The sequence below is a fragment of the Chanodichthys erythropterus genome, chromosome 17, assembly GCF_024489055.1.
Source record: "Chanodichthys erythropterus isolate Z2021 chromosome 17, ASM2448905v1, whole genome shotgun sequence".
Taxonomy (NCBI): Eukaryota; Metazoa; Chordata; class Actinopteri; order Cypriniformes; family Xenocyprididae; genus Chanodichthys; species Chanodichthys erythropterus.
In genome coordinates, this window is record NC_090237.1 from 38,630,006 (window position 1) to 38,654,872 (window position 24,867).

At 36.6% G+C, this 24,867-nt stretch overlaps 1 protein-coding gene and 1 long non-coding RNA gene across 3 annotated transcripts in view; one reads left to right on the plus strand and one right to left on the minus strand.

Moving 5' to 3' along the window:
- igsf5b (immunoglobulin superfamily, member 5b) overlaps window positions 1-24,867 on the plus strand; it is a 58,630-nt gene that overhangs the window by 18,692 nt on the left and 15,071 nt on the right. For both annotated transcript variants that reach the window (XM_067366160.1, XM_067366159.1), the window contains exons 4-5: window positions 21,630-21,923; window positions 23,932-24,048. In XM_067366160.1, the coding sequence (XP_067222261.1) occupies window positions 21,630-21,923; window positions 23,932-24,048 (411 nt within the window). The remainder of the gene's footprint in view (window positions 1-21,629; window positions 21,924-23,931; window positions 24,049-24,867) is intronic.
- Window positions 15,822-18,235, minus strand: LOC137005318 (uncharacterized). Its single transcript, XR_010892227.1, has 3 exons — window positions 18,166-18,235; window positions 17,956-18,081; window positions 15,822-15,905 (listed from the first exon to the last, which is right to left on the minus strand). It is a non-coding gene; the product is annotated as an uncharacterized lncRNA (long non-coding RNA).

Consider the following 24,867-nt stretch of genomic DNA (forward strand, 5'->3'; position numbering starts at 1 on the left):
GCGAACGTCCTACCTGCAGGAGCCCGATAATGCGTTCGCTGGCTGTTAGGGTGAGAGGCGATGGAGGAGCTGGATCCAGGGAGCTGGGGAAAGTCTCCATTTTTTTTTCGTGGAAAATCCGGTCGGTTTAGGTCCGTTCTTCTGTTACGGGTGGCTGGTAGAGAGATGAGGCAGATACGGATTTCCACGATAATAGAGACTTTACTTCAAACAATGGCAATGAACAACAGACAGACACCTTAACAAAACAGAGAACGGACGAGGAGTGCAGGGAGTGAGTGCATTATATAGGAGTGCTAACAATAGAGTCCAGGTGCAGGTGATGAGTGACGATGAGGAGCAGACGAGGGAAGTGAGTGCAGGTGTGGAGAACAGGAGGATTCTGGGAAATGGAGTCCAGGGAAACAAGGGATCTGTAACAACTGCATTGGCCACATTTATTTACATGACGCACCACACAGCATACCCGGTTAAAAAAGTCACCGCTCGCCACTACAATATATGTATTTTTATATTCGGGATTAATACATTTCATTATATATATATATATATATATATATATGTGTGTATTTGGGCTGTGAAGCATTTAAATTACACAATCACACATCAAATTTGGCTGAAAATTAGCCCCAAAAGATATTTAAAGTCATTATTGTGTTAAATGAGAAATGAGAATGAGTAAATGATGACAGAATTGTAATTTTTGGGTGAACTATACCTTTAATTGTTTTTTATTAATATGGATTATTATAATTTTTTTTAATTAAATGATACTCTAAATAAGAAACTAAAACTGCCAGTAGGTGGCTGTAAATGTCTAAATGAGTAAAAGTATACGTTTTTTTTAAGCGTATGCTCTCAGTCGAACGCACAGCCTTCATTTGACTTCATATACTTAATTTGACTTAATTTGACGCATGCACGCATTTTACAAATAAGGGTACTTTCTAACCCCTTCGCACAATCTCTCGTCTATGTAGGCCTCCGTTGTTGCTGTAGCTTGCATGTGTTCCAGTCCGTTCTGTTTTAAGTAGTTTTTCTTTGACTAGCTTGTGGGTAAATTATTACTGCAAAATAAATAAATAAATAAATAAAATAAATGTGCATGTGCGACCTGTGCACACAAAGTATGCACAGTTAAAAAAAATCTGGCGGTGAGCATACAGTACTCTTCTGATGATGAAATTTGCATCATGCGCACTGTACTCTGACCCTCTCATACGTGTAAAAAGTGAAGTATACTTTGGGCTTAAGTCATTGAGTCATACATTCATTAGATTCATTCAAATGGATGATTAATTCAGGAAAGAAGTAAATGGCTCTCTTTATGAATGGGTCATTGAATCATGGGTTCCTCCGATTTGTTCAAAACGTGGATTCATTCAGAAACACCATTGTGACGTTAAAATATAACACAATATTAACTTTTTATGTTGAAGTCTGGGGCGGGGCGGGTTAAATGCATTAATCATTTTAATGCCAAATAATTTTAATGGATGATGCCCCAAAAATGAATGCCTTTTATCTGGCAGATCGTGTTTGGCATGCTTTTTTGCACTTGGACCCCACATACCTTATAAAACAATGTTTATATTTTTAGCAATAGATGCTATTTATACAAAGTGTAAATAACAACAAAAAATATTTTCTTTGCACGATGTGCAAATAGCATTAAATGCTGTTTAAATTATAAGTGAAAATAGCAGTATTTTCTTTGCACTGTGTAAATGGTTTTTAGATACTATTTATAGTCAGAGTATTGCAGTATATTAAGGAACAGTATGCAATGATAATATTTTCTGTGTATATGATTATATTTATTAAAATCATAAATGGATGCAGCCTTACATTACTAGTCCCTATTCCTAAAGCATACCCCTACCCCTAACTCTACCTAATAAACACTTTACTCTCACTACTAAATTCCTGTTAAGAACTTTATTTCCACTTATATTTTCTTAATATTCATCAACACTCCTTTCCAAGCTGATATGTGATTGGAAAAGGGAGAAAAAGAAAAAGGCTGATTTGAATTTGGGGTGGTTGCATCAAAAGCACTTGCGTACAACAATAAACACCTCTACAAAAAATCTCTACAAGACTCCTGCAGGAATATTACGCAGGTATCATGTAGGATTTCATATGTGCTAACATCAGTAGGAGAAATTAAGATTCTGCAGAATTACAGGATTTATTTTCATAAGCCTATCTAATTTAACGTAATGTCTAATTTCATAAACGGCTTATCAGATCTCTTTTAGATGGCTAAAACATGACAATCTACAGATCCATCACGAAATCAATCACTTTTTAAGACCTAACCTGATTAATTGCTCAATAATGAATCTATTCTGTGTCTGCAACTATACCACAGCTCAGCTAAAAACTAAAGAAATGACCCGAGACTCTCTCTATATTATGGAGTAAGCCAATTCATCACTAAGATCACAAATTTGACGTGGTATATGTCCCTATTAACAGTCGTGTGTGTTTAATAGAGCCGTTCCCTGTGGATGTGGGGCAAGTCTTGTGACTAACAGAGCTTTGGAATTAATTGGGCGTCTTGGCGTTTTCAGTTAGCAGTCAGCATCTCTCGCGGTGATTTGTGGCACATTGGGTCAGACGTACAGTTGGAGGGCGCCCACAAATCTTCAGGGAACCACAAATCCTCTTCACTCCTCTCATTACAAAAAGCTCCCATTCATTTGCATGTGCAGGACTAAATGCAGTAGCTGTTTCTCATCAAGACAAACAGACCGGCCCACATGTGAGTGGGCATGTGTGCAGAGATTCACAGTCGTTATTGTTTTTGCCTTCGATTACGGCATTGGCCTTTTTACTGATGGGGATGCTAAGAAAAAAAGTGAAAAAGGCAAAAAAGTAGAATGTGATTCTTGGACATTGTACTGTGGTAATTTTTTTTGTGATATGTAATTTTTGAAGTACTCTGCTAACAAAAATATTTTCTGCTAACGTTCCCATTAAAGGGCAACTATTATGCAAAAAATCAATCCCCAAAAATCATAAGCAGTGTCTCCGAAAAAGTCGTTTGCAGTTTCTATGCAATGTGACCTCTATTAGCATAGACCCCGCCCTGAGTGAGCTGTACACAGTCTGACATGTTTATCTATAACAGCAGCATTTAAGTGAAAAAGTATTCTTATTAAAGCTACTAAAGCTATTCAGTAAAGAGCAGTGACTGATTTTCTGTTTTTCTTTTGTTTGATGCATGTTAACAGTACTGTATATTACGCTGCTTTCATTTTAATACAGAGATCTATTATACACATGCCATTTCTTGCTGTTTACGTTCACAGACATAACTGACTGTTTAGGTGAACTTTGTGTGTTTTTGACATAACCTTGTGTGTATTTGACAGTTTAAAGGATTAGTTCACTTCAGAATTAAAATTTCCTGATAATTCACTCACCCCATCATATCATCCAAGATGTTTATGCCTTTCTTCAGTCGAAAAGAAATTAAGGTTTTTAAAACTAATCCTTCAAGTGCAGTAACGCGTAAATTAGAACTTATTTTTGCCGTTTGACATCTGGTTTTCTGTGTGCATGCTTCATGTTTGTGCGCTCAAAAAAACATATATCAGATGTTTAAACTGATATTACTATTATATGTGTTCAGATAATAAACTTTTACATTAATGAAGAACTTCAATGTCATGTGAGCGAGACTGAGGTGATTAGCAAAACTAAATGAAGAGTTGTAATGGCTCCACCCTCTTTTGGAAAGTGGGTCCGGGAGCAGCAGCTCATTTGCATTTAAAGTCACATGCACGAAAACAGCATGTTTTTCCTTCCACTCAAAGATGGGCATTTACAACACGGTTTAATAAATGATCTGTGGGGTATTTTGAGCTGAAACTTCACAGACACATTCTGGGGACACCAGAGACTTATACAGTATTACATCTTGTAAAAAGAGGCATTATAGTTCCCCTTTAAGTTGAAAATGTTATTTCTGAATGTTCACTGTAAGTTTTTGTAAGTTTTTTACCAATGATGGTAAAACCAAGAAAAACTTTTAAATATTAAACTAAAACTGCCAGTAGATGGCAGCAAGTTGCTGTTTTATATGAGTGAGTCATCGAGTCATTCATTCAGTAAGGAAGCAAGTGGCTGTGAATGAATCACTGAATCATTGACTCTTACGATTCGTTCAAAGCCGCAGAATTGTTCGCGAAACAGAGATGTGTGTTGTAGCTCTGCTGTGGTTTTCGTTAGAACTATTATTTAATTGCAAAATAGTGTAAATACTGACAGTACTGTGTTTAAAATGTACATTTTATTTTTTGACCTGTTGTATAATAATGTCACGTTTGCAGGCATATGGATATTTGGGAACAATTGTATTCTTGTTATCATCATTAAATACAAGAACTCACACAAGGTATGTTTTTGTATTGGAGAAAGTTTGAGTCTTAAATCAAAATGAATCCACTATCTGTGTCTATATTTGTTCTTCATGGGAGTAAGCCTCTTTTACAAAGGTGCATTGTCGAGAACGACAGTAATTTAGCGCAATTTAAGGCAGCAGACTGCACGCAATCAGTCATATGCATGCTGCTCATTTTTGACTGCAAATGATGAGGTAATTATTAAATGTATTGGATTTACAGCATTTTGGCAGTTAGAAATACAAACCCGATTCCAAGTTGGGACACTGTACAAATTGTGAATAAAAAAGGAATGCAATAATTTACAAATCTCATAAACATATATTTTATTCAAAATAGAATATAGATAACATATCAATTTTCATTTTGGATTTCATGAGAGCTACACATTCCAAAAAAGTTGGGACAGGTAGCAATAAGAGGCCGGAAAAGTTAAATGTACATATAAGGAACAGCTGGAGGACCAATTTGCAACTTATTAGGTCAATTGGCAACATGATTGGGTATAAAAAGAGCCTCTCAGAATGTCAGTGTCTCTCAGAAGTCAAGATGGGCAGAGGATCACCAATTCCCCCAATGCTGCGGAGAAAAATAGTGGAGCAATATCAGAAAGGAGTTTCTCAGAGAAAAATTGGAAAGTGTTTGAAGTTATCATCATCTACAGTGCATAATATCATCCAAAGATTCAGAGAATCTGGAACAATCTCTGTGCCTAAGGGTCAAGGCCGGAAAACCATACTGGATGCCCGTGATCATCGGTCCCTTAGACGGCACTGCATCACATACAGGAATGCTACTGTAATGAAAATCACAACATGGGCTCAGTTCAGAAGCCTGCATCTCTGATGGTATGGGGTTGCATGAGTGCGTGTGGCATGGGCAGCTTACACATCTGGAAAGGCACCATCAAGCTGAAAGGTATATCCAAGTTCTAGAACAACATATGTTCCCATCCAGACGCTGTCTCTTTCAGGGAAGACCTTGCATTTTCCAACATGACAATGCCAGACCACATACTGCATCAATTACAACATCATGGCTGCGTAGAAGAAGGATCCGGGTACTGAAATGGCCAGCCTGCAGTCCAGATCTTTCACCCATAGAAAACATTTGGTGCATCATAAAGAGGAAGATGCGACAAAGAAGACCTAAGACAGTTGAGCAACTAGAAGCCTGTATTAGACAAGAATGGGACAACATTCCTATTCCTAAACTTGAGCAACTTGTCTCCTCAGTCCCCAGACGTTTGCAGACTGTTATAAAAAGAAGAGGGGATGCCACGCAGTGGTAAACATGGCCTTGTCCCAACTTTTGTTTCATGTGCCATGAAATTTAAATTCAACTTATTTTTCCCTTGAAATGATACATTTTCTCAGTTTAAACATTTGATATGTCATCTGTGTTGTATTCTGAAAAAATATTGAAATTTGAAACTTCCACATCATTGCAATTCGTACAGTGTCCCAACCATTTTGGAATCGGGTTTGTACATGCTTGGTTTTTAATATTACTTTAAGGTACTACTTCACAAAAATAGTGTTTTTCTCTAAGGCATGGTAAAGCATGATACTCGCAAAATCAAAATTAGATTTAAACAATAAGACTAAACGTTGAGCTATATAACAACAATTAGTTTTCTGTCAATAAATATATCAAGACAGTTGTTCCCTTGTCTATTAAAACATGTAAATATTAAAGCGTCTTTGATGTTTTCATGGTTTCTACTAAATAAAACCAGAAGCCAGTCACCTGCACACACTCCACACTAATCACCACACCCAGCTGCAGCACATTAACCATACTATAAAAGACTCTCATTCATCACATGCGAAGTCTTGTTTACCTGTGTTGCAATTCTGAGCGTTATTATCCTGTCTGCCTGTCTGTTACCAATCCTGTCTGTTACCCGTTTACGATTCTCTGCCACCTGCCTTTGGACTGTTTATTGTTACCTGGACCTGTGAGTGATATCTGCCTGCCCCGATCTACTGCCTGTATCCTGACCATGATTCTGCCTGTCCCTTGTTATACCTGTCTGCTCCTGTTTGACCCTGCCTGTACGACCATGCTCTTTTATAATAAAAGTTTGCAATTGGATCCCTGCCTGAGTCCCGCTTCGTTACACCGAGGGTAACGCGGGTATGACGCAATTGACAGGCGACTCCTCACACGTCCCGGAGCCTTGGGTAAAATTGCAATTTTCTCATGATTTACAAATAGTTGGAAACATTTGGGATATTGTAAGTATTCAAGTGAACAAAATATATAACACTGGCCTAGTGGTTTTTGGATATTTTACTGCAAAAATATTACATATTGCACTTTTAACTTCAAAAACATACCGACACACAGTTCACTGCAGTTTCAACACACTCTCTGGCACTGTTTCACGTTTTGGCCAATTGGTGACAAATTCGTATAAACTGATACAGTTCGATACGTCTGCTTACTCCCTACTGACGTTTAGGGGTGAGGCTATGGGTGAACCATCTTACTTTTTTTTTTTTTTTTTTAAATCGTGCATTTTCACATAAATCAAATCATACAAATTTAAACGAAATTGCCACCTCATGAAATAGTGATGTTTTCTCATGAGATTGGGTTGAAAGTTTCCATGAAATGAACACTAGTGGCAGTAAAACACCAACAACTTTTATTCCTTTTCACACAAATAAATCATGATTTCAGGGGCAGATGATTGATTCATAAAGGCTTATTTTCGCATGTTTCCTTGCACAATACAATGCTATGACCTCAAAACAATTTTACCATAGTGTTAATACATTTTGATGTTTGCATCACATAACCAGCTCCATTTGTATGTCTTTTCTGACATAGTAAACATATGAGTATGAGTCACGATAAAAGAAATGTTAACACTATGTTCAGGTGTAGTGAATGTAATACATTATTCATAACACTTTGAAAGCATTGCAAAACAATTTAAAGAAATGTTACCACAGGCATGTTTTTTTCCAGTGGATATTTACATATTTTAATGATAAGAAAATATATGCAGTTTTTGCCCATGCAAAACTCATCAGTGCAATACTACAGCATTGTGGGTGGTTGCCAGAGTGTTGCTAAGGTGTTCTGTGGGGTTTTTAGCAAGTTGCTAAAGGGTGTTCTGGGTAGTTGCCAGGATGTCCAAATCAGGAGCCCACCCACAAGTCTCCATGACATTCTTGTCAATAGTTGGGGTCCTCCTTCAGTGTAATTATGGGATATTTCTGGGCGTTTTTTTATTTTTTTTTATCATCCACAGATTCTACACCAAGTCCTATGAGTTCTAGGACATAAGGACACATTCATTCTAATCTTGAATACTATTAAGGATGGATTGCATGTGAAATGGGATGTCTCTTATTCATATTCACTTTCTGTATGGCTTTTCTCTAAAGATTAGCTTGGCAAGAGAATCAGGCTTAGGATGTAAATCAGGAAGGGCTAAACGTGTGTCAGCCTTTCGGACACAGGATTGCTCACAAAGCTTTTCATTAGAGGCATGGCCAGCCATACTTCTTCCAGATTAAACGCTGTCTCATAGACAGTAATTTTCTCTGCCTGGCTCTCCTGCTGGAAAAAAATCACCCAGCTGACAAGGTAAGAACAGCTCTGCTTTCAAATTACACAGTCAGGACCAGACGCAGACTTAGCGGTAGATATTTATGTAACTCTTATTGTTATCACCAAAAAATACAGTATTAAAATAATCAGTCTAAACTTGATGATGATTTCATATCAGTAACACTTACTGACACACAACTCAAAGACTGTTTTTGCTATGGATGTGACTGTCTGATTGCGACTGCCTGGTGTCTGGGTTTCCATCCAAATGTGAAGCAAATCTTTTCCAAGTTTTGCAAAAAAAGAAAAGAAAAATAAAGCTAATTAGGTGCGTTTCCATCAAGCTGTTAGAGCGTATGACATGGTATTGGTTACCTAGTAACCAACAGTAAATAAAACACAAGAGCGTTCACGAGGGGTTTGCCTAAACACTTATGTGTTAAGCCCAAAAATCTCACGACACTTCAGTACAAAAGTGACAGTACCCCTCTCCATGACAAGCCCGGAGGGGAAAATTCATTGCACACACACATACAGTTGCAAGAAAAAGTATGTGAACCACTTGCAGAATCTGTGAAAATGTGAATATTTTTAATAAAATAAATCTTTTCACACTGAAGATGACTGAGGGACTCAAACACAACTATTAAAAAAGGATCAAACATTCACTGATGCTCTAGAAGGAAACATGATGCATTAAGAGTCGGGGCTGAAAACCTTTGAACAGGATGAAGATGTCACAATTTCTCTTATTTTGTTTAAATATCATTTGATTTTCATTTAGTACTGCCCTTTGGAAGCAACAGAAGATACTTGCATATTTCCCGGAAGAAAAATTTAGTACAATTTCCCTTGATATTTGAATTCAAAAGTTTTCACCTCCCAACCCTTAATGCATCGTGTTTCCTTCTGAAGCAGGACAGTACTAAATAAAAAATAACATGCATTTTGTATATTCTCTTATTTTATTAAAATAATTCACATTTTCACAGATTCTGCAAGTGGTTCACATACTTTTTCTTGCAACTGCATATGACGAGCGCCAGTACTGTACATCCAGAATTAATGTATCATAACAGAAACAAACATTAAGTTTTCTGTTACAACACCATCAATGGAAACAGCCGATTACGATTAGTCACGTGGGTTTAGTGTTCGCTATGTAAGAATTTATTCGGCAGATGCGTTTCCAGCTCCCATTATTCACATTAACTCTTTTTTTGCACAAGTCAAAAACCACCTCAAGCTAGCGTAAAAACTTTTTTTGCGAATTAAGGGATTTTTATTTGAAATTTGATGTTTCCATCACTTGTTTCTGATGCGATACTTCAAAATGTGTATAAAAACAGGGTGATCGAAACATAGCTATTATTTATAACGGGGCCTAAAACTAACTTTATGCCACACTTGCCAATGGCTGGTGACTTAAGAAAATTTACAGGCCAAAACATTTTTCTTTTTTACCAGCCATGAAATTGTTTTTGCAAAAACAGGCAATTATGACACCAAATTTATAGGTACCATTGAAAATTCACAATGTTCATTTATAGAAATTGAATAAAGTAGTCTAATCGAATGTAAATAATGAATCATTATTAAAGTTATAAAAGTTAATCAGTCAAAAGCAGTGAGTGTTTTTTTAACATTAAAAATGCAGACAGCAGCATTATATTAGGCTGAATGTACGGATCCAATATACTGATACGGGTAACACTTTATTTTTGATGTGACGTAGTTACCCGTTACTACATGTACTTACTATAGTAATAACAGTAAATTATGCATAATTACAATTAACTAATCTTAAACAAAGCCCTAACCGTAACTATATAGTAAGTACACGTAGTTAATTAATATTCGCGTGCTGTCTGAGCTGCGGCTTTCTGGGTGCGGGCTTCGGATGTTTAAACTTCCCACACAGCAGTGGCCCGTCAACTGTCCTGAGTGTCGTTCACATTTGTTCATGTACTCACAACATTGTATTGTTAGAATTCATGAAACTGGCCAACTGGCGATTGACAACGTTTCATATACTCACCAACGGCAATTTTTATTGGCCCTAAAATGTAACAGACAAGTAGGCCTATATTCACAATAATTTATTCCAAATGGCACAATGCAGTACCAAAGTAGTCCAAAACCTTTGTCTTCTTGAGGTGGCAAATTTAAAAAATGTAGAAATAAAAGGCATTTTAGCCCTCTGATTTGAAATCTCTGTTTTAAGGGGCGTGTCTGCTGTGAGACTTCTTTGCATATGGAAATAGTATTACATGTGGAATTCTTTAGAAAACTTTTAGCATGTTTTACTATTACAGTTCTCAAGGTTTACTAATTGTGAAAAGTGTTGATTATAGCATTATATTGAGATTGTGACATGAAAGGTTGCAGTGACGAGCATGTAGCTGATCACAGACATGTTGAGTGCATGAATGCAGTGATCTCGTCATTTTAACTCAATTTCTACACACTAACGAATGCTTTCATCATCACTAACATTGCAAACACGGTGTACATAAGAGATCTATTGATTTTAATGGGAATTTTGGCACAGTAAAAACTTTTTTACTCACATAAGTGTGTTGTGCCATTCCTGTCGGATCCAATATAGAAGGCACAGCATTGTTTTTTTTAAATTCCGGCTTTCTGCAAATCCATTGCAGCTACTTTTTTCCACAACCTGGCACTGCACAACATTTTGCACTCTTCAAAAGCATGTTTATCGCTTAGTTGCTCGATCCAGTGTTAGCGTCACATCTGTTATTTACCTATTACTACTCGTCTTGCTCGAATCAGTGGGCGGGGCTACTGAACTTTAGGGTTTGTGATGTCACCAGTCCAGGAAGAAGCTTGTTGTAGTCCCTAACAGCCATTTGTTTAAAAAGAAATTTTTGTAAAAGAAAATATCTCCTTTGTATTGAACTTTGAGCCTTGTAACTTTGCAGATGTTGTTTATGCTCCAACAGCAAAATTACACACTGACTAAAGTTAAAAAGTGAAATCATAATCAACCACCCCTTTAAAATAGTTAGACTAATACCTCAAATTATAGCTTATTGATGCTGTTAAGATCAGACTTTTTTTGTTTGGTGGATGGTGAGATCTTTTGATTATAGGACCACCTAGAAACTACCTAGAACAACCTAGCAACGACCTAGCAATGTGGTAAATACCTCACAGAACCTTAGCAATGCTCTGTAAACCAGACAAAATGTCCTAGGAGTGAGTTTGCATTTGCATCATTCAAATGTGTAAAAATCTTGTGTTTAAATACAATTTTAAAAATATGTTTTAAACTTTTCTTCCTTGCTTTTTTTTTAACCATAATCACATTGTGTGTTGTGTGACGGGCCAAATATAGATATTTTTTAAACAAAGACTCGAAGGTCTATGACATGACTTATGAGGTCCAGTATAAGACAATCATTAGCCTTACACAGTAAAACCTTTACAAATGAAATGCTGTGGCTGAGCAATTCACTAAGAGAAAGCGAAAATTTCAACTAATTACCTCAGCTGTCTATAATAATCCACTGCTTTACCTTTTGTTTCTCTTTCCAGGGGGAATAAAAAGCCCATAATGTGGGCTTTTAAAAGAGACAATTTAGCTGTCACAAATGTTCACCAGTCACATCAACTAGTCAATTATGAACCATCAATCATTTTAAAAGAATATAATCACTGTCTGCTTTTAGTGGAAAGAAACACACATATACAGCAACCTCAAAAAGTATTTTGACACATAAGCCACACTTAAAATGTTTCAAATGTGTCATTGCAATATTTTATAAAATATCAAACCGAGTGACATTCATTTAAAAGAAAACAAATTCACAAGTATGCCTTTCAAAGCAAAACTTTCACAAAAAGTAATTTGTTAGCTTTTAACCATTTAAGGCCTTTAAATGATCAACATAATCAAAACTTTGCTGTTGTACACAATCTACTACATGCCTTCTGTCATCTGATTGATAGTTTATACTTTTTTAGCAAATAAACACTCTTTAGTATAATTGTAAAAACATCCATTTTCAGGTTGTGGTTCACGTGACTTTTTGCTGTGAAATATTCACTGGTTTTTAGAAGGTGAGCCTAAGATTAACTGTTATATTGTTAGTAATATTTCAAGATGAACACATATTGGACTGAAGCAACTTATTCAATGTATCAAATATGATACATCAGGCTTTTAAGAAATGTTTATCTGTGCAATAATCATTTTGCATTGCATTATATGTTTTGCATCCCACAATTAAAACTAGAGAACTTAAAACATATTATTAAGAGATATAGAGTGACAACTGATATTTGTATGCATTTTACACAAGTTTGCTATTCTGTTAAAAAGTGTATGAGCCATAAAAGCTTATATGGTATTTACATATTTTGTCTATATTTTCAATAAATTATTACACACACACAAATTTATTTATTTATTTTTTTTCTTTCATAACTCAGGGTTAAATGATAAAACAGGCCTTAGTTTCACTGTAAGAAAAAAGTCTGTAACACTTTAGATTATAGCCCGGAAAGTACTGCGTAATTGCAACAAATTTACAGCGTAACTTTCAATAATTATAGTGTAACTATACAGTAAGTATGTGTAAGTATAGGGGAACAATATGTAAAGTATTGGGAATAAATGGGTAATAACCAGGAAAAACAACAAATTATTCATACTTTTAATATTTTATAACTAAGGGGTACGTATGACATATAACTAAGGGGTAAATATGACATTACGGGCTGTAAATTAAAGTGGAGCTTGTTACACTCTTGTTTCATGTAATTACAGGGTAAGTAATTAATAAAAATAAATAAATAAATAAATAAAAACGCAAACAGTCATATCACTTGGAAAACTTAATTTGAAAAACAACTTATTTCAAAACAGATTTAAAGTTACAACACTTCTTATTTGTTTCTCTTGCTTGGCTTCCTCCTCCTCTTGTTCCTCTTCTTCTTTCTTTCCACTGATGAATCTTAAGAGGGAATCCCATTTGCTATTCTGTATTTAAAAAATACAGAACACCCGGGAATGTGCTCACCGTTTACTCATCTTTTACCCTCATGCCATCTGAGATCTATACGACTTTCCTTCTTAAGATGAACACAAAAAGGATTTTAGGAAAAAAATAAATCATCTGGGAACGCTTAATAATGCAAGCTCACGTGTTCCTAAAAGTCGAAGCATCAAACAGCACAAACAGTAATAACTACAGTAATCCATACGACCCTAATGGATGAATCGATGTCTTCTGAAATGAAACGATACGTATTTGTAATAAAAATGCCAAATATTTGAATATTTTTAAAACTTTCGACCAACTGTCTCCTGCGCGTGCATGCGAGGGTTGAGAGTTCATGCTTGACGTAACTTGAAGCGTGACGTAGGCGTGCGAGAAACTCACGCAGATGTTGGATGCCGTCAGTTTTTTTTTTTCATTATTATTATTTTAGTAATGCTCACAACAAAATACACAGAATAGCAGATAATGAGAATGAGAAACAAACAAGACAGAACAACAGAGACGGCAGTTCTCGCGCGAGTTTCACACGAATCTCCCGCGAGAACGTCATGAAAGCTTCACGCTGCTTCATCGAACCGTATCGAACGCGAAGTCGACTCTCATGCAGGCGCTGCTGACAGTTGGTCGGAAGCGAAAAGATGAATAGCCTAAACCATGAGAAAATTTCGGGGTGTACTGTATTTTCTTATAATACAGAATAGCAACGGGATTCCTTCTTAAGATTCATCAGCTGAGAAACAAGAGCAGGAGGAAGCCAAGCGAGAAACAACAACAACCAAAAAACTGACAAAACTTGTTACTTTCTGTCAGGACTTTAGAGTTTGAAATGAAAAGTTGATTTAAAAAAATGAATAATAAGTGTTGTAGACCTGTTTTTAATAAAGTTGTTTTTCAAATAAAGGTTTCGGAGTCAGTGATATCAGATTGTTTGCATTTTATTAATTACTTGTAACTACATGAAATAAGAGGGTAACAAGCTCCACTTTAATTTACGGCCTGTAATGTCATACTTACCCTGTAACTAAATTAAACAAGAGGGTAACAAGCACCACTTTAATTTACGGCCTGTAATGTCATACTTACCCTGTAACTAAATTAAACAAGAGGGTAACAAGCTCCACTTTAATTTACGGCCTGTAATGTCATACTTACCCTGTAACTACATGAAATAAGAGGGTAACAAGCTCCACTTTAATTTACGGCCCGTAATGTCATACTTACTAGTGATGCGCGGGTCGTCACATAACCCGCGGACCCCGCGGGTAACCCGCGGGTCGGGTTGGGGCGGGTAAAGAAATTGTCACTTTATTTGCGGGGCGGGTTGGGGCGGGTCATTAAAAACAAAATAAATAAATAAATCCATGTTTGTTGCGTGCAATTCCTTATAGCCTATATTAAATATTTGGGAATATCGATTTTCATATTTTATTAGGTTCTTTGATAAGGTTACAATACGAAGGCCGTAGCAACATAACTTGCGTGATGTCCCCAAACCTTTGGCGTCACGTCATGAAAGCGGCGCACCAAGCAGCTCCCGGCGCCAGCCACGACAACAAAAACGGAGAAATAAATGTGCAGATGGAAGACGAGGTGTGGGAGAAATTGAGGTCGGGAATTTACATAATTAAAAGAAAAAAAATTCAGGCTGCTAAATCTAATGTTTGGGACCGGTTCTCAGAAATAGCTGCAGCAAGAGACAATCGAGACAGTACGTGAAGTGCAACTCGTGTGAAACTCGTGTGAAAAAATATACAAACACGAGAGCCACAAAATGAGCACTTCCAGCATGTCAAGACATATTTTCCGTGTGTTAAATAAAACAAAAGTGCAGTGGTTATGTAGCTGTAAACTGTTGGCCAATACAAATTTGAAATAAAAAATTATTAAGCCTGTTAGATGAATACAGACGCTGCTTTGCACTGCAAATTTTAAAGAGTGAATTTAACTCCCTCAGAGTTAAAATTAACACTTACCCAGAGTATATATGGGAACCACTGGCAAAGTGTTAAATTAACACTTTTAAAAGAGTTAACATTATTAAAACTGTGACAGTGTTAACTAACAAACTCTTATAGTGTAAAATTTTAACACCACAATGGATGATCAGAACACCAACGTTGGAGTTCAAAGTTAACTTGATGACCTGGTCAACACTTAACCAACGTTCAAGCAAATTTTAAACTAAATTAATGTTGAGTATTTACATAGACCCCTAGGATTTACACTATAGTTACAACAGTTACCATCTATAAGTGTTACCATCCCAATAATCAGACCATAAAGTGCTGCAATGAATAGATTTTATTATTTTTCTTTTAACAGGGCTTCACATTTCATTTAAGCCAGGGACAGGGCACTCAAAATACCCTGTACAATGACCTTGTTCAACATTAAACTTCATAAAACAAGCTCATACCTGCTGTTTGCAGTCTATGATGCAGCCGTTTGGTACAATATAAAACAGTCTGTAAGCATAAAACAATCAAAAATCGAAGAGCTTCAAGTATCATCAAAAGCTTCACATAACATGACAGGTGCATTATGCAATACTCCGCAAACATAACACTTAAACATTGTTCACTGACTCTTAGTTCCTGTTCATGAGCTTGGCTCTCAGTTCCTTCACCTTTGGACTTTCTTCAGTGGTGTCAACATCTATACTGTCTGGAGGGATGTGTACATGTTGCTGAGAGCATCATTAAAGCTTACACTGAAAACGAAGTGTTCTAAATAGTTCAAAGGCTGCCAACGACGTGGTTCCCTGACATGGAATGAGCATCTTGTCAATCACAATGTAGTAATAATTGCTGATGGCCCACTTGTGAGTTCCTGAGGCAAGGAGATATGGCTGCCGATGTCCCTCCAGTTTCTCCAAGTGTTCTTCAACGCAGCTGATTGACTGTGGGAAAAATTATATATCAATTTACATAGTACTATTCTTACTAGTTTAGGTTTTCTGCAAGTATAATTAAATCTAATTTAATGCTTCTTTGAAGGGTTATTCACCCAAAAATGAAAATAATTTATTACTCACCCTCATGTCGCCCAATACCGTAAGACCTTCATTAATCTTCGGAACACAAATTAAGATATTTTAGTTGAAATCCGATGGCTTTCCGTGAGGCCTGCATAGCCAGCAATACATTTCATTCTCTCAAGATCCATTAATGCACTAAAACATATTTAAATAAGTTAATGTGAGTACAGTGGTTCAATATTAATATTATAAAGCCACGAGAATATTTTGGTGCACCAAAAAAAACAAAATAACGACTTATATAGTGATGGCCGATTTCAAAACACTGCTTCAGGAAGATTCAGAGCATAATGAATCAGCGTGTCGAATCATGATTCGGATCGCATGTCAAACGGCTGAAATTACATGACTTTGCCGCTCTGAACAGCTTATTCGACACGCTATTTCATTATGCTCCGAATCTTCCTGAAGCAGTGTTTTGAAATCGGCCATCACTATATAAGTCGTTATTTTGTTTTTTTTTGGTGCACCAAAAATATTCTCGTCGCTTTATAATATTAATATTGAACCACTGTACTCACATGAACTGATTTAAATATGTTTTTAGTACATAAATGGATCTTGAGAGAGGAAATGTCATTGCTGGCTATGCAGGCCTCACTGAGCCATCGGATTTCATCAAAAATATCTTAATTTGTGTTCCGAAGATGAATGAAGGTCTTACGGGTGTGGAACGGCATGAGGATGAGTAATAAATGACATTATTTTCATTTTTGGGTGAACTAACCCTTTAATGCCAATCAGAATCAGAATCGATAAAATTCAAAAGATACCCAGCTCTATTAGTGAACAGAAGAGACTTATTTTTTTTAATTCTAATTAAAGTGTTACTTTGCCCAAAAATGAAAATAATATCATTTATTACTCAGCCTCATGTCGTTCTACACAGTAAGACTTTCGTTCATCTTCGAAACAAAGTTATTTTGTGTGTTAAAAATAAGTTTTTAAGTTATTTTTGATGAAATCCGATGGCTCAGTGAGGCCTCCATTGAGAGCAAAGCCACTGAACTTCTCAAGATCCAGAAAGATACTAAAAACATATTTAAAACAGTTCATGTGAGTACAGTGGTTCTACCTTAATATTATAAAGCGACGAATATACTTTTTGTGCACCAAAAAAAACAAACAAAAAAAACCTTTTCAACAATATCTAGAGATGGTTGATTTTGAAGCACTGCTTTGAATCTTTTTTTCGATCCAAACCATGCGATCCGAACCACTGATTTGAAACAAAAGCTTCGAAGCAGTGTTTTGAAATTGGCCATCGCTAGATATTGTTGAAAAGTCATTGTGACAAGCAGCCTGAGGGAACGACGCGAGGCTGGTGACGTGAGTGATATTGAGCGTCAGCTGCGCGTTGCAACTGTCTCTTATCTCTCACCGAGGAGCTCCTAGGTCTGGACTTTAAGTTATGTTTTATTATGTTTGTGTGGGCGGCAGTCATCCGTTACTTTTGTAAAATGTCCCACCCTGCTCGTCACAGACGTTTTTTTTTTTTTTTGGTGCACAAAAAGAATGAAAAAAGAAAAGAGACGAGATTATCGCTTTATAATATTAAGGTAGAACCACTGTAGTCACATTAACTGTTTTAATTATGTTTTTAGTACCTTTATGGATCTTGAGAGGTTCAGTGGCTTTGCTCTCAATAGAGGCCTCACTGAGCCATCAGATTTCATCAAAAATATGAACGATGGTCTTATGGGTGTGGAACGATATAAGGGTGAGTAATAAATTACATTATTTTTATTTTTGAGCAAACTAACCCTTTAAATAGAATTAAAAGTCATTAATTTTAAGGCCCTTTTTTTTTCGTGAAATCCATTTAATGACTTTTAATGCTTTTCAGTGCTCCATGGAAACAATGTAGTTTTTGCTACCCACTAAAAATCACAAACTGTAGCCTGGCACATACCTTGTGAAATACAGCTAGATGGTCCATGGACTGAGCTGTGCTGATCTTCAGTTTTTTCCTTTTTTAAAGGTTGTGGTGGCAGGATATGCAGAAGCAGCAGAAAATATGTCATATCACTGTCCCACTCTAAAAAAGAAACAAAACAAAAAAAGTGATTTTTTTCCCGACCCTTTTTGTGTTGTTGTCACATGAGTGCTGTGAAATGAATACCTGGGTGATCCTCTGAAGATTCATCATGGTACTGATTCCTGGCAGGCTTCAGCAAACTCTGGAGCACTGAGGTGGTAGTAAGGTCAAGGTTATCTGCTTCTCTGATCACCTTTTCCTTATAGAATGTAGGCCACTTCTCCAGCAGTTTGACAGCTGTTTGTGGACCAAAGAGGAGGCTAAAACCTTGTGCTATCTGCAGCAACAGAAACAGAAACTTTTATTCATATTTCTGACAATCATATAGCCTACTAAGCTCAGAGATATTAATTGTAATTGAAAAAAAGGATGCCAATACTTACTAGATCTTTAGTGTCCAGCAGCCTTGGAAACACTCTGAGGATGGTGTGTGATTCATCAGGAAGGATTGTGGATGGGTGATCACCAGTCAACTTCTAAGGATGACAGCAATATCTTTCTACCCTGTTTAACAAATGCAATTAACAAAAAAAAAAAAAAAAATCCCTTTTATGAAAGATATTTACAAGATTTATATATACAATAAATACTTTTACAATACATGTAGAATTCATATTAATCATATTGCTTTAGGACTTTAAGACACAATTATTAAATATCTAACTTCACAAGGTTATGTTAGCCTCATGACAACTTTAACGTTACAGATAAAAAACAAATTACTTACCTGAAGAAGAAAATATTAAAAGTATAGTGTCTCGTGATCCGGTTGATTCCTACACAAGAGAACGTACATCAAATGTATTGTTAAAATAAAGTAAACGCCATCAGAGGTATTTTATTAGTTTGTGACACATATCTTCAATGATAAAAAGCGATTAACGTTGACGTTGCTGAATAACGTTAGATTGCGCGCAATATTATTACAAACAAAACCCCGGAAATAGCCCACTAAAACTCTCTAACTCGAAATGAAAGCAAAAAGAAAATTGTGTCTCCAATAACTGTATTTTTATATAATTGTTGGAATCATCCCTCAGGCCGGCTTGGACGCCTCAGTGGCAGAGCCGTTGGAAAAGGCCTCTGATCCGCGGGCTAACGTTAAGCTCTGCCTGCAGGACGCATGTTCGACACACCTAACGTTACCATATCAACTACTCCGATAAACTTCATGTTTGCACAAAAAGAGCCATACAATGCAAGCACCGAGTAAAACATTTTCCTTGAGACACTTCTTATTTATAACCGATTGGAGCAATATTTAAAACCGCTTCAGATGGAGCCTTGTGTAACGAACAAGGACAAATAAATAATTTGCGCTATAATACATCCCCGTATGTAAAAATATTAAAAACTAACACTAAATGAATAATGTTGATATAAAGTATCCCTTAAACGTAAACTTTAAAGTAGCTTTAACTCACCAGTTGTCGTTTTTCATTATCCTCCGCATGGCACGAGAAAATGGCGTCTGGAAAAATCTTTCAGCGAGATCGCTGAATAAATGCCCGGATGTTGCAAATAACACTGGGGGGTGTTGCATACCTGTAACTCAGTGATTACACTGAAGCAAACAAGCTTTTAACACTGATAGTGTTAATTTCTCTAAATTTTACACTGTAACTTCAACACTTTACTCTGAATTGGCTTAACACTTGAAATTTAACACTGATGAATTTGCTGTGTGTAAATGTTGAAAATGTTTATCATTATCTTGTTATTAATATGACCTGATTTATGGTTCATATTCATAATCGTGTGTTGTTGCCTGTTTACAGGGCGATGTTTCCAAGCACTTTCAGGCTGAAATAAAGGCTGTTTTCATTTATATTACAATGCCTAGTATGTAGGGTGACCACCTGGCTATTGATCTGTTGCAGGACAGTAGATGTGATTTTGCTGGACAATGCGAGACACCACGTGAGACAGATACATTTGTGAATTAAAATGTAAATAGTGATTTACACTTGTTGGCAAACTTGGCATACGCGCCGATTAATGTTTCTGCCGTTGGGTGCCCACACTACAATGTTGCTCTTATGGCAACATTAAATTCAACAGAATTTAATGTTAAATACAACAGAACATTAAATACAACAGAAAATTCTAGATTCACGGCTACACATGCAGGATGACAAATTTTGAGCGCGCAGATGTAATACCTGAGAGAGAGCGCGGGCGCGTCCAGTTAATCCGCCTGTGAGCGGAGATCGCTCGTGCATTTGATGCGCTCTCGTGATACAATAATGCGCTCTCAACATTTTTCATTATAACAACGCCATATATAACCCGCATTAAATGAACTATAAACGTGAGAAGAAAGTCGTGTCTGAACGTCGCAATTTTGTATTGGTTAAAACAAATGGAGAATATCTCGTTTTTCCGTAGGTGCTCGACCATTTCCGTGTGTGGCGCTTGATCGCTGCCGTTCGTTGGAAATATTTGCCATCAGAATGGATGATTACATGCTTTAAATCATCGATTTAGGCAGCTTTGAGCAGCTCCTGAGGTTCTTATCTAGTAGGCTATGTGAGATAAATCCCGGTTGTTTACTGAGTAAACTGAGTTTATGTCCACTCTCTCTATGATTGCATTGGTTAGTTATTTTCACAGCTAGAATATGACGGCTGCACAAACAGATTTTTAAATGCCTGCCAGTCATAGTTTTTATTATATTTCTTACTGTTGTGTTGTAATTTCAGGGATAAAAAAAAAAAAAAAAAAAAAAAACTACAGACGTAAATGAAATGCTGGACACTACTTAAGTCTTGCGGGACGCGGAACAAAGCTCCCAATTTCGGGACTGTCCCGCGAAATGCGGAACGGGTGGTCACCTTACTAGTATGTATATTTAATGGCTGCGGGTGCGGGGCGGGGCGGGTTGTAAAAATGGATACAGTGGTGCGGGGCGGGCTGGGGCGGGCCAAATAATTTCATAAAAGCGGGACCCGCGGGTTGGAAAAAAAGCCGACCCGCGCATCACTAATACTTACCCCTTAGTTATATGTCATAGGTATCCCTTAGATATAAAATATTTACAGTATAAATAATTTGTTATTTTCCTGGTTGTTCCCCCTTTATTCCCAATACTTTACATATTGTTCCCCTATACTTACACATACTTACTGTATAGTTACACTATAATTATTGAAAGTTATGCTGTAAATTCGTTGTAATTACCAGTACTTTCCGGGCTATAATCTAAAGCGTTACCAAAAAGTCTGTACTTTTCTGCCAGGACTTCTTCTTTTAACCCTAAAACACAATGCACTGCGTAATTCAAAATACGGGTGAAAAAATCGATACGAAATCTATATGGAAAATTCCTTCATATTAACAGTACATTGGACCCTATTTTTAGTGACTTTTGCTGCATGATGTTTTGTCATTTAATGCAATGAAATTAATATATGTTTGGCATGAGTTTCTTTTGGGGCCACTCTACATCTGAGTGCACAAAAACATAACATTTATGGTGAGATAATAATATTGAACATATCTCAACTTTTTGAGGAAATATAACTCAAAATGTCTTGTTTTAAATCTAGAAAAGGGAATTGTCAGGATTTTGGAGGGTGACCTGTCAGTTCAAGAAGGAATGCTTGTCACCTTCCATTGCCAAGCAACTGGCTGGTATCCAAACCCTTCAGTGTCCTGGCTGGTTAACGCCACCACTGTGGACAGAGGCGACTACAACACCAGCAGTCTTCAGGACCCCAGCGGCCTTTTCAACTCCAGCAGTGTGCTTCAGATAAAAGCAGAGGCGAGCACCGCAGTGGAGTGTTGGGCGTCTGTGTCTGCTGCTCTAGCCCACCAAACCAGCAGAGTCAATCTGACTGTAGGTAAGAGTGATTGGATATTAATGAGCTCCTTATGAAAATAAACTAATGCACATTACTAGTTTGATCACTTTGTTTACCATTGAGACAGCTATGTCTTTCAGCTTCAAATTAAATTCTAAAACACAAAAAAAGATGCATTGGTCACACTTAATATTAGGTGTCTTTAACTACAATGTACTTACATAAAGTTATTTAGGTACAAAAAAGTTGGGACTTTCCAAAAAATCTGTACAAATTGTGAATAAAAAAGGAATAATTTACAAACCTCATAAACTTATATTTTATTCACAATAGAATATAGATAACATATCAAATGTTGAAAGTGAGACATTTTGAAATGTCATCCCAAATATTGGCTCATTTTGGATTTCATGAGAGCTACACGTTCCAAAAAAGTTGGGAAAGGTAGCAATAAGAGGTAGCAATTGTCGGATCACCAATTCCCCCAATGCTGCGGCGAAAAATAGTGGAGCAATATCAGAAAGGAGTTTCTCAGAGAAAAATTGCAAAGAGTTTGAAGTTATCATCATCTACAGTGCATAATATCATCCACAGATTCAGAGAATCTGGAACAATCTCTGTGCGTAAGGGTCAAGGCCGGAAAACCATACTGGATGCCCGTGATCTTCAGGCCCTTAGACGGCACTGCATCACATACAGGAATGCTACTGTAATGGAAATCACAACATGGGCTCAGGAATACTTCCAGAAAACATTGTCGGTGAACACAATCCACCGTGCCATTCACCGTTGCCGGCTAAAACTCTATAGGTCAAAAAAGAAGCCATATCTAAACATGATCCAGAAGTGCAGGGGTTTTCTTGGTCAGACGAATCAAAATTTGAAGTTCTTTTTGGAAAACTGGGACGCCATGTCTTCAGGACTAAAGAGGACAAGGACAACCCAAGTTGTTATCAGCACTCAGTTCAGAAGCCTGCATCTCTGATGGTATGGGGTTGCATGAGTGCGTGTGGCATGGGCAGCTTACACATCTGGAAAGGCACCATCAATGCTGAAAGGTATATCCAGGATCTAGAACAACTTATGCTCCCATCCAGACGTCGTCTCTTTCAGGGAAGACCTTGTATTTTCCAACATGACAATGACAGACCACATACTGCATCAATTACAACATCATGGCTGCGTAGAAGAAGGATCCGGGTACTGAAATGGCCAGCCTGCAGTCCAGATCTTTCACCCATAGAAAACATTTGGCACATCATAAAGAGGAAGATGCGACAAAGAAGACCTAAGACAGTTGAGCAACTAGAAGCCTGTATTAGACAAGAATGGGACAACATTCCTATTCCTAAACTTGAGCAACTTGTCTCGTCAGTCCCCAGACGTTTGCAGACTGTTATAAAAAGAAGAGGGGATGCCACGCAGTGGTAAACATGGCCTTGTCCCAACTTTTTTGAGATGTGTTGATGCTATGAATTTTAAAATCAATGTATTTTTTCCTTAAAATGATACATTTTCTCAGTTTAAACATTTGATAAGTCATATATGTTGTACTCTGAATAAAATATTGAAATTTGATCATAAAAAATCTAAATAGTTTTGAAAAAGATTTCTTTTGTTTTAGATATTTGTTTTTGCTTGATTTAATTCAATCTTATTGTATAGATACTGCATGTGTTATATGATGGCGAACGTGGTTTCACAAAGTACATGTTCCTGCATCAACGTCTTTGGTGATCCCAGAACAACATCAGATTTAAGGGACAAGTTTACAGTTTTTGTCAAGTCTAGGGTTAGGTGCTTCTACATCAATGTTATTCTTCTATCGTTTCTCTCTGATTTTAGGGATACGTTATGGGTAGGGTTAGGTTTAGGGTTAGAGATAGGGTTAGGGCATGTTTTTGGACAGGAATGTTGTTCCAGGGTCAAAAAAATATGTTGATCCAGGAACACGACTCCTCTTCATGGCTACAAAAATACTGAATAAATGCGCCCGTTTTTGTGCATATAAATGAAGTGGCCATTAATGTACAAATGTGTTTTGCAGTGGCACCGGAAACTACACAGGACTACACAGTTGTGATCGCTGTGATAGTGTCGGTGTGTACGATCATTCTGCTGGCAGTGCTCTTCCTCATCTTGTGCTATAGAAAAAAACTGACAAGTAAGCAAATCCAATTTATATTTCTCTTAAAAGTTCCTTTTAAAACTCTCCTGCAAGTTATTAAACCAATGAAGAGAGAAGTTTTTCAGTGCTTGCCATAAATTGGACCAAGAGCAAGGACACAATGTAGTAGGTTGAGCTGTCAGCAGTAAAGGGCAGTTTAAAGGCTTTAATGCATCATTCACCTGCCATGCAAACTGCTTACACATCATTTAGGAAAATGGATATACCGTTAAAGATGGAAAACCTATTAACAGTGTCATTGTTCAAAATGTTCTTTGTTTTAATGTTTCTTTACTCATTATTTGTTAAAGTGCACATTATTAGTGGTTAAATTAGAGAGATATTCTAATAGTACCTATGAAAGAATAAAAGGAAATATATTACAGCACACTCTCTGTGCTTTAAAATGCCATTCAGACTTTTTACAGCTCAATTTTGTACATGAGTTATTACATACTGACAGATTTCAACATGGGATTGTTTAAACATGTTTCACTACTAAAACATTCAATATGAATGTACTTGATAAAATAATGTTTTAAGAATATTATATTTTGTAGGATGTTATAACATTTATAGCATGATATTCAAGAAGAGTTTAAATCAAAACCATATTTTGACCTGTAAAATCCTTTATTTGTTATATGCAATATATAATTTTATATATATATATATATATTTTATTGTATTATACAGTGGGCAGTGAATGTCAAATGCAACTCTGGATTTACAGTCTCTTATCCTCTTGTTGCACCCGCTACTAAGATGTCATAGTTACTATTCAAGCTTGCTAGTTGACTGGTACTGCCTGAGGCT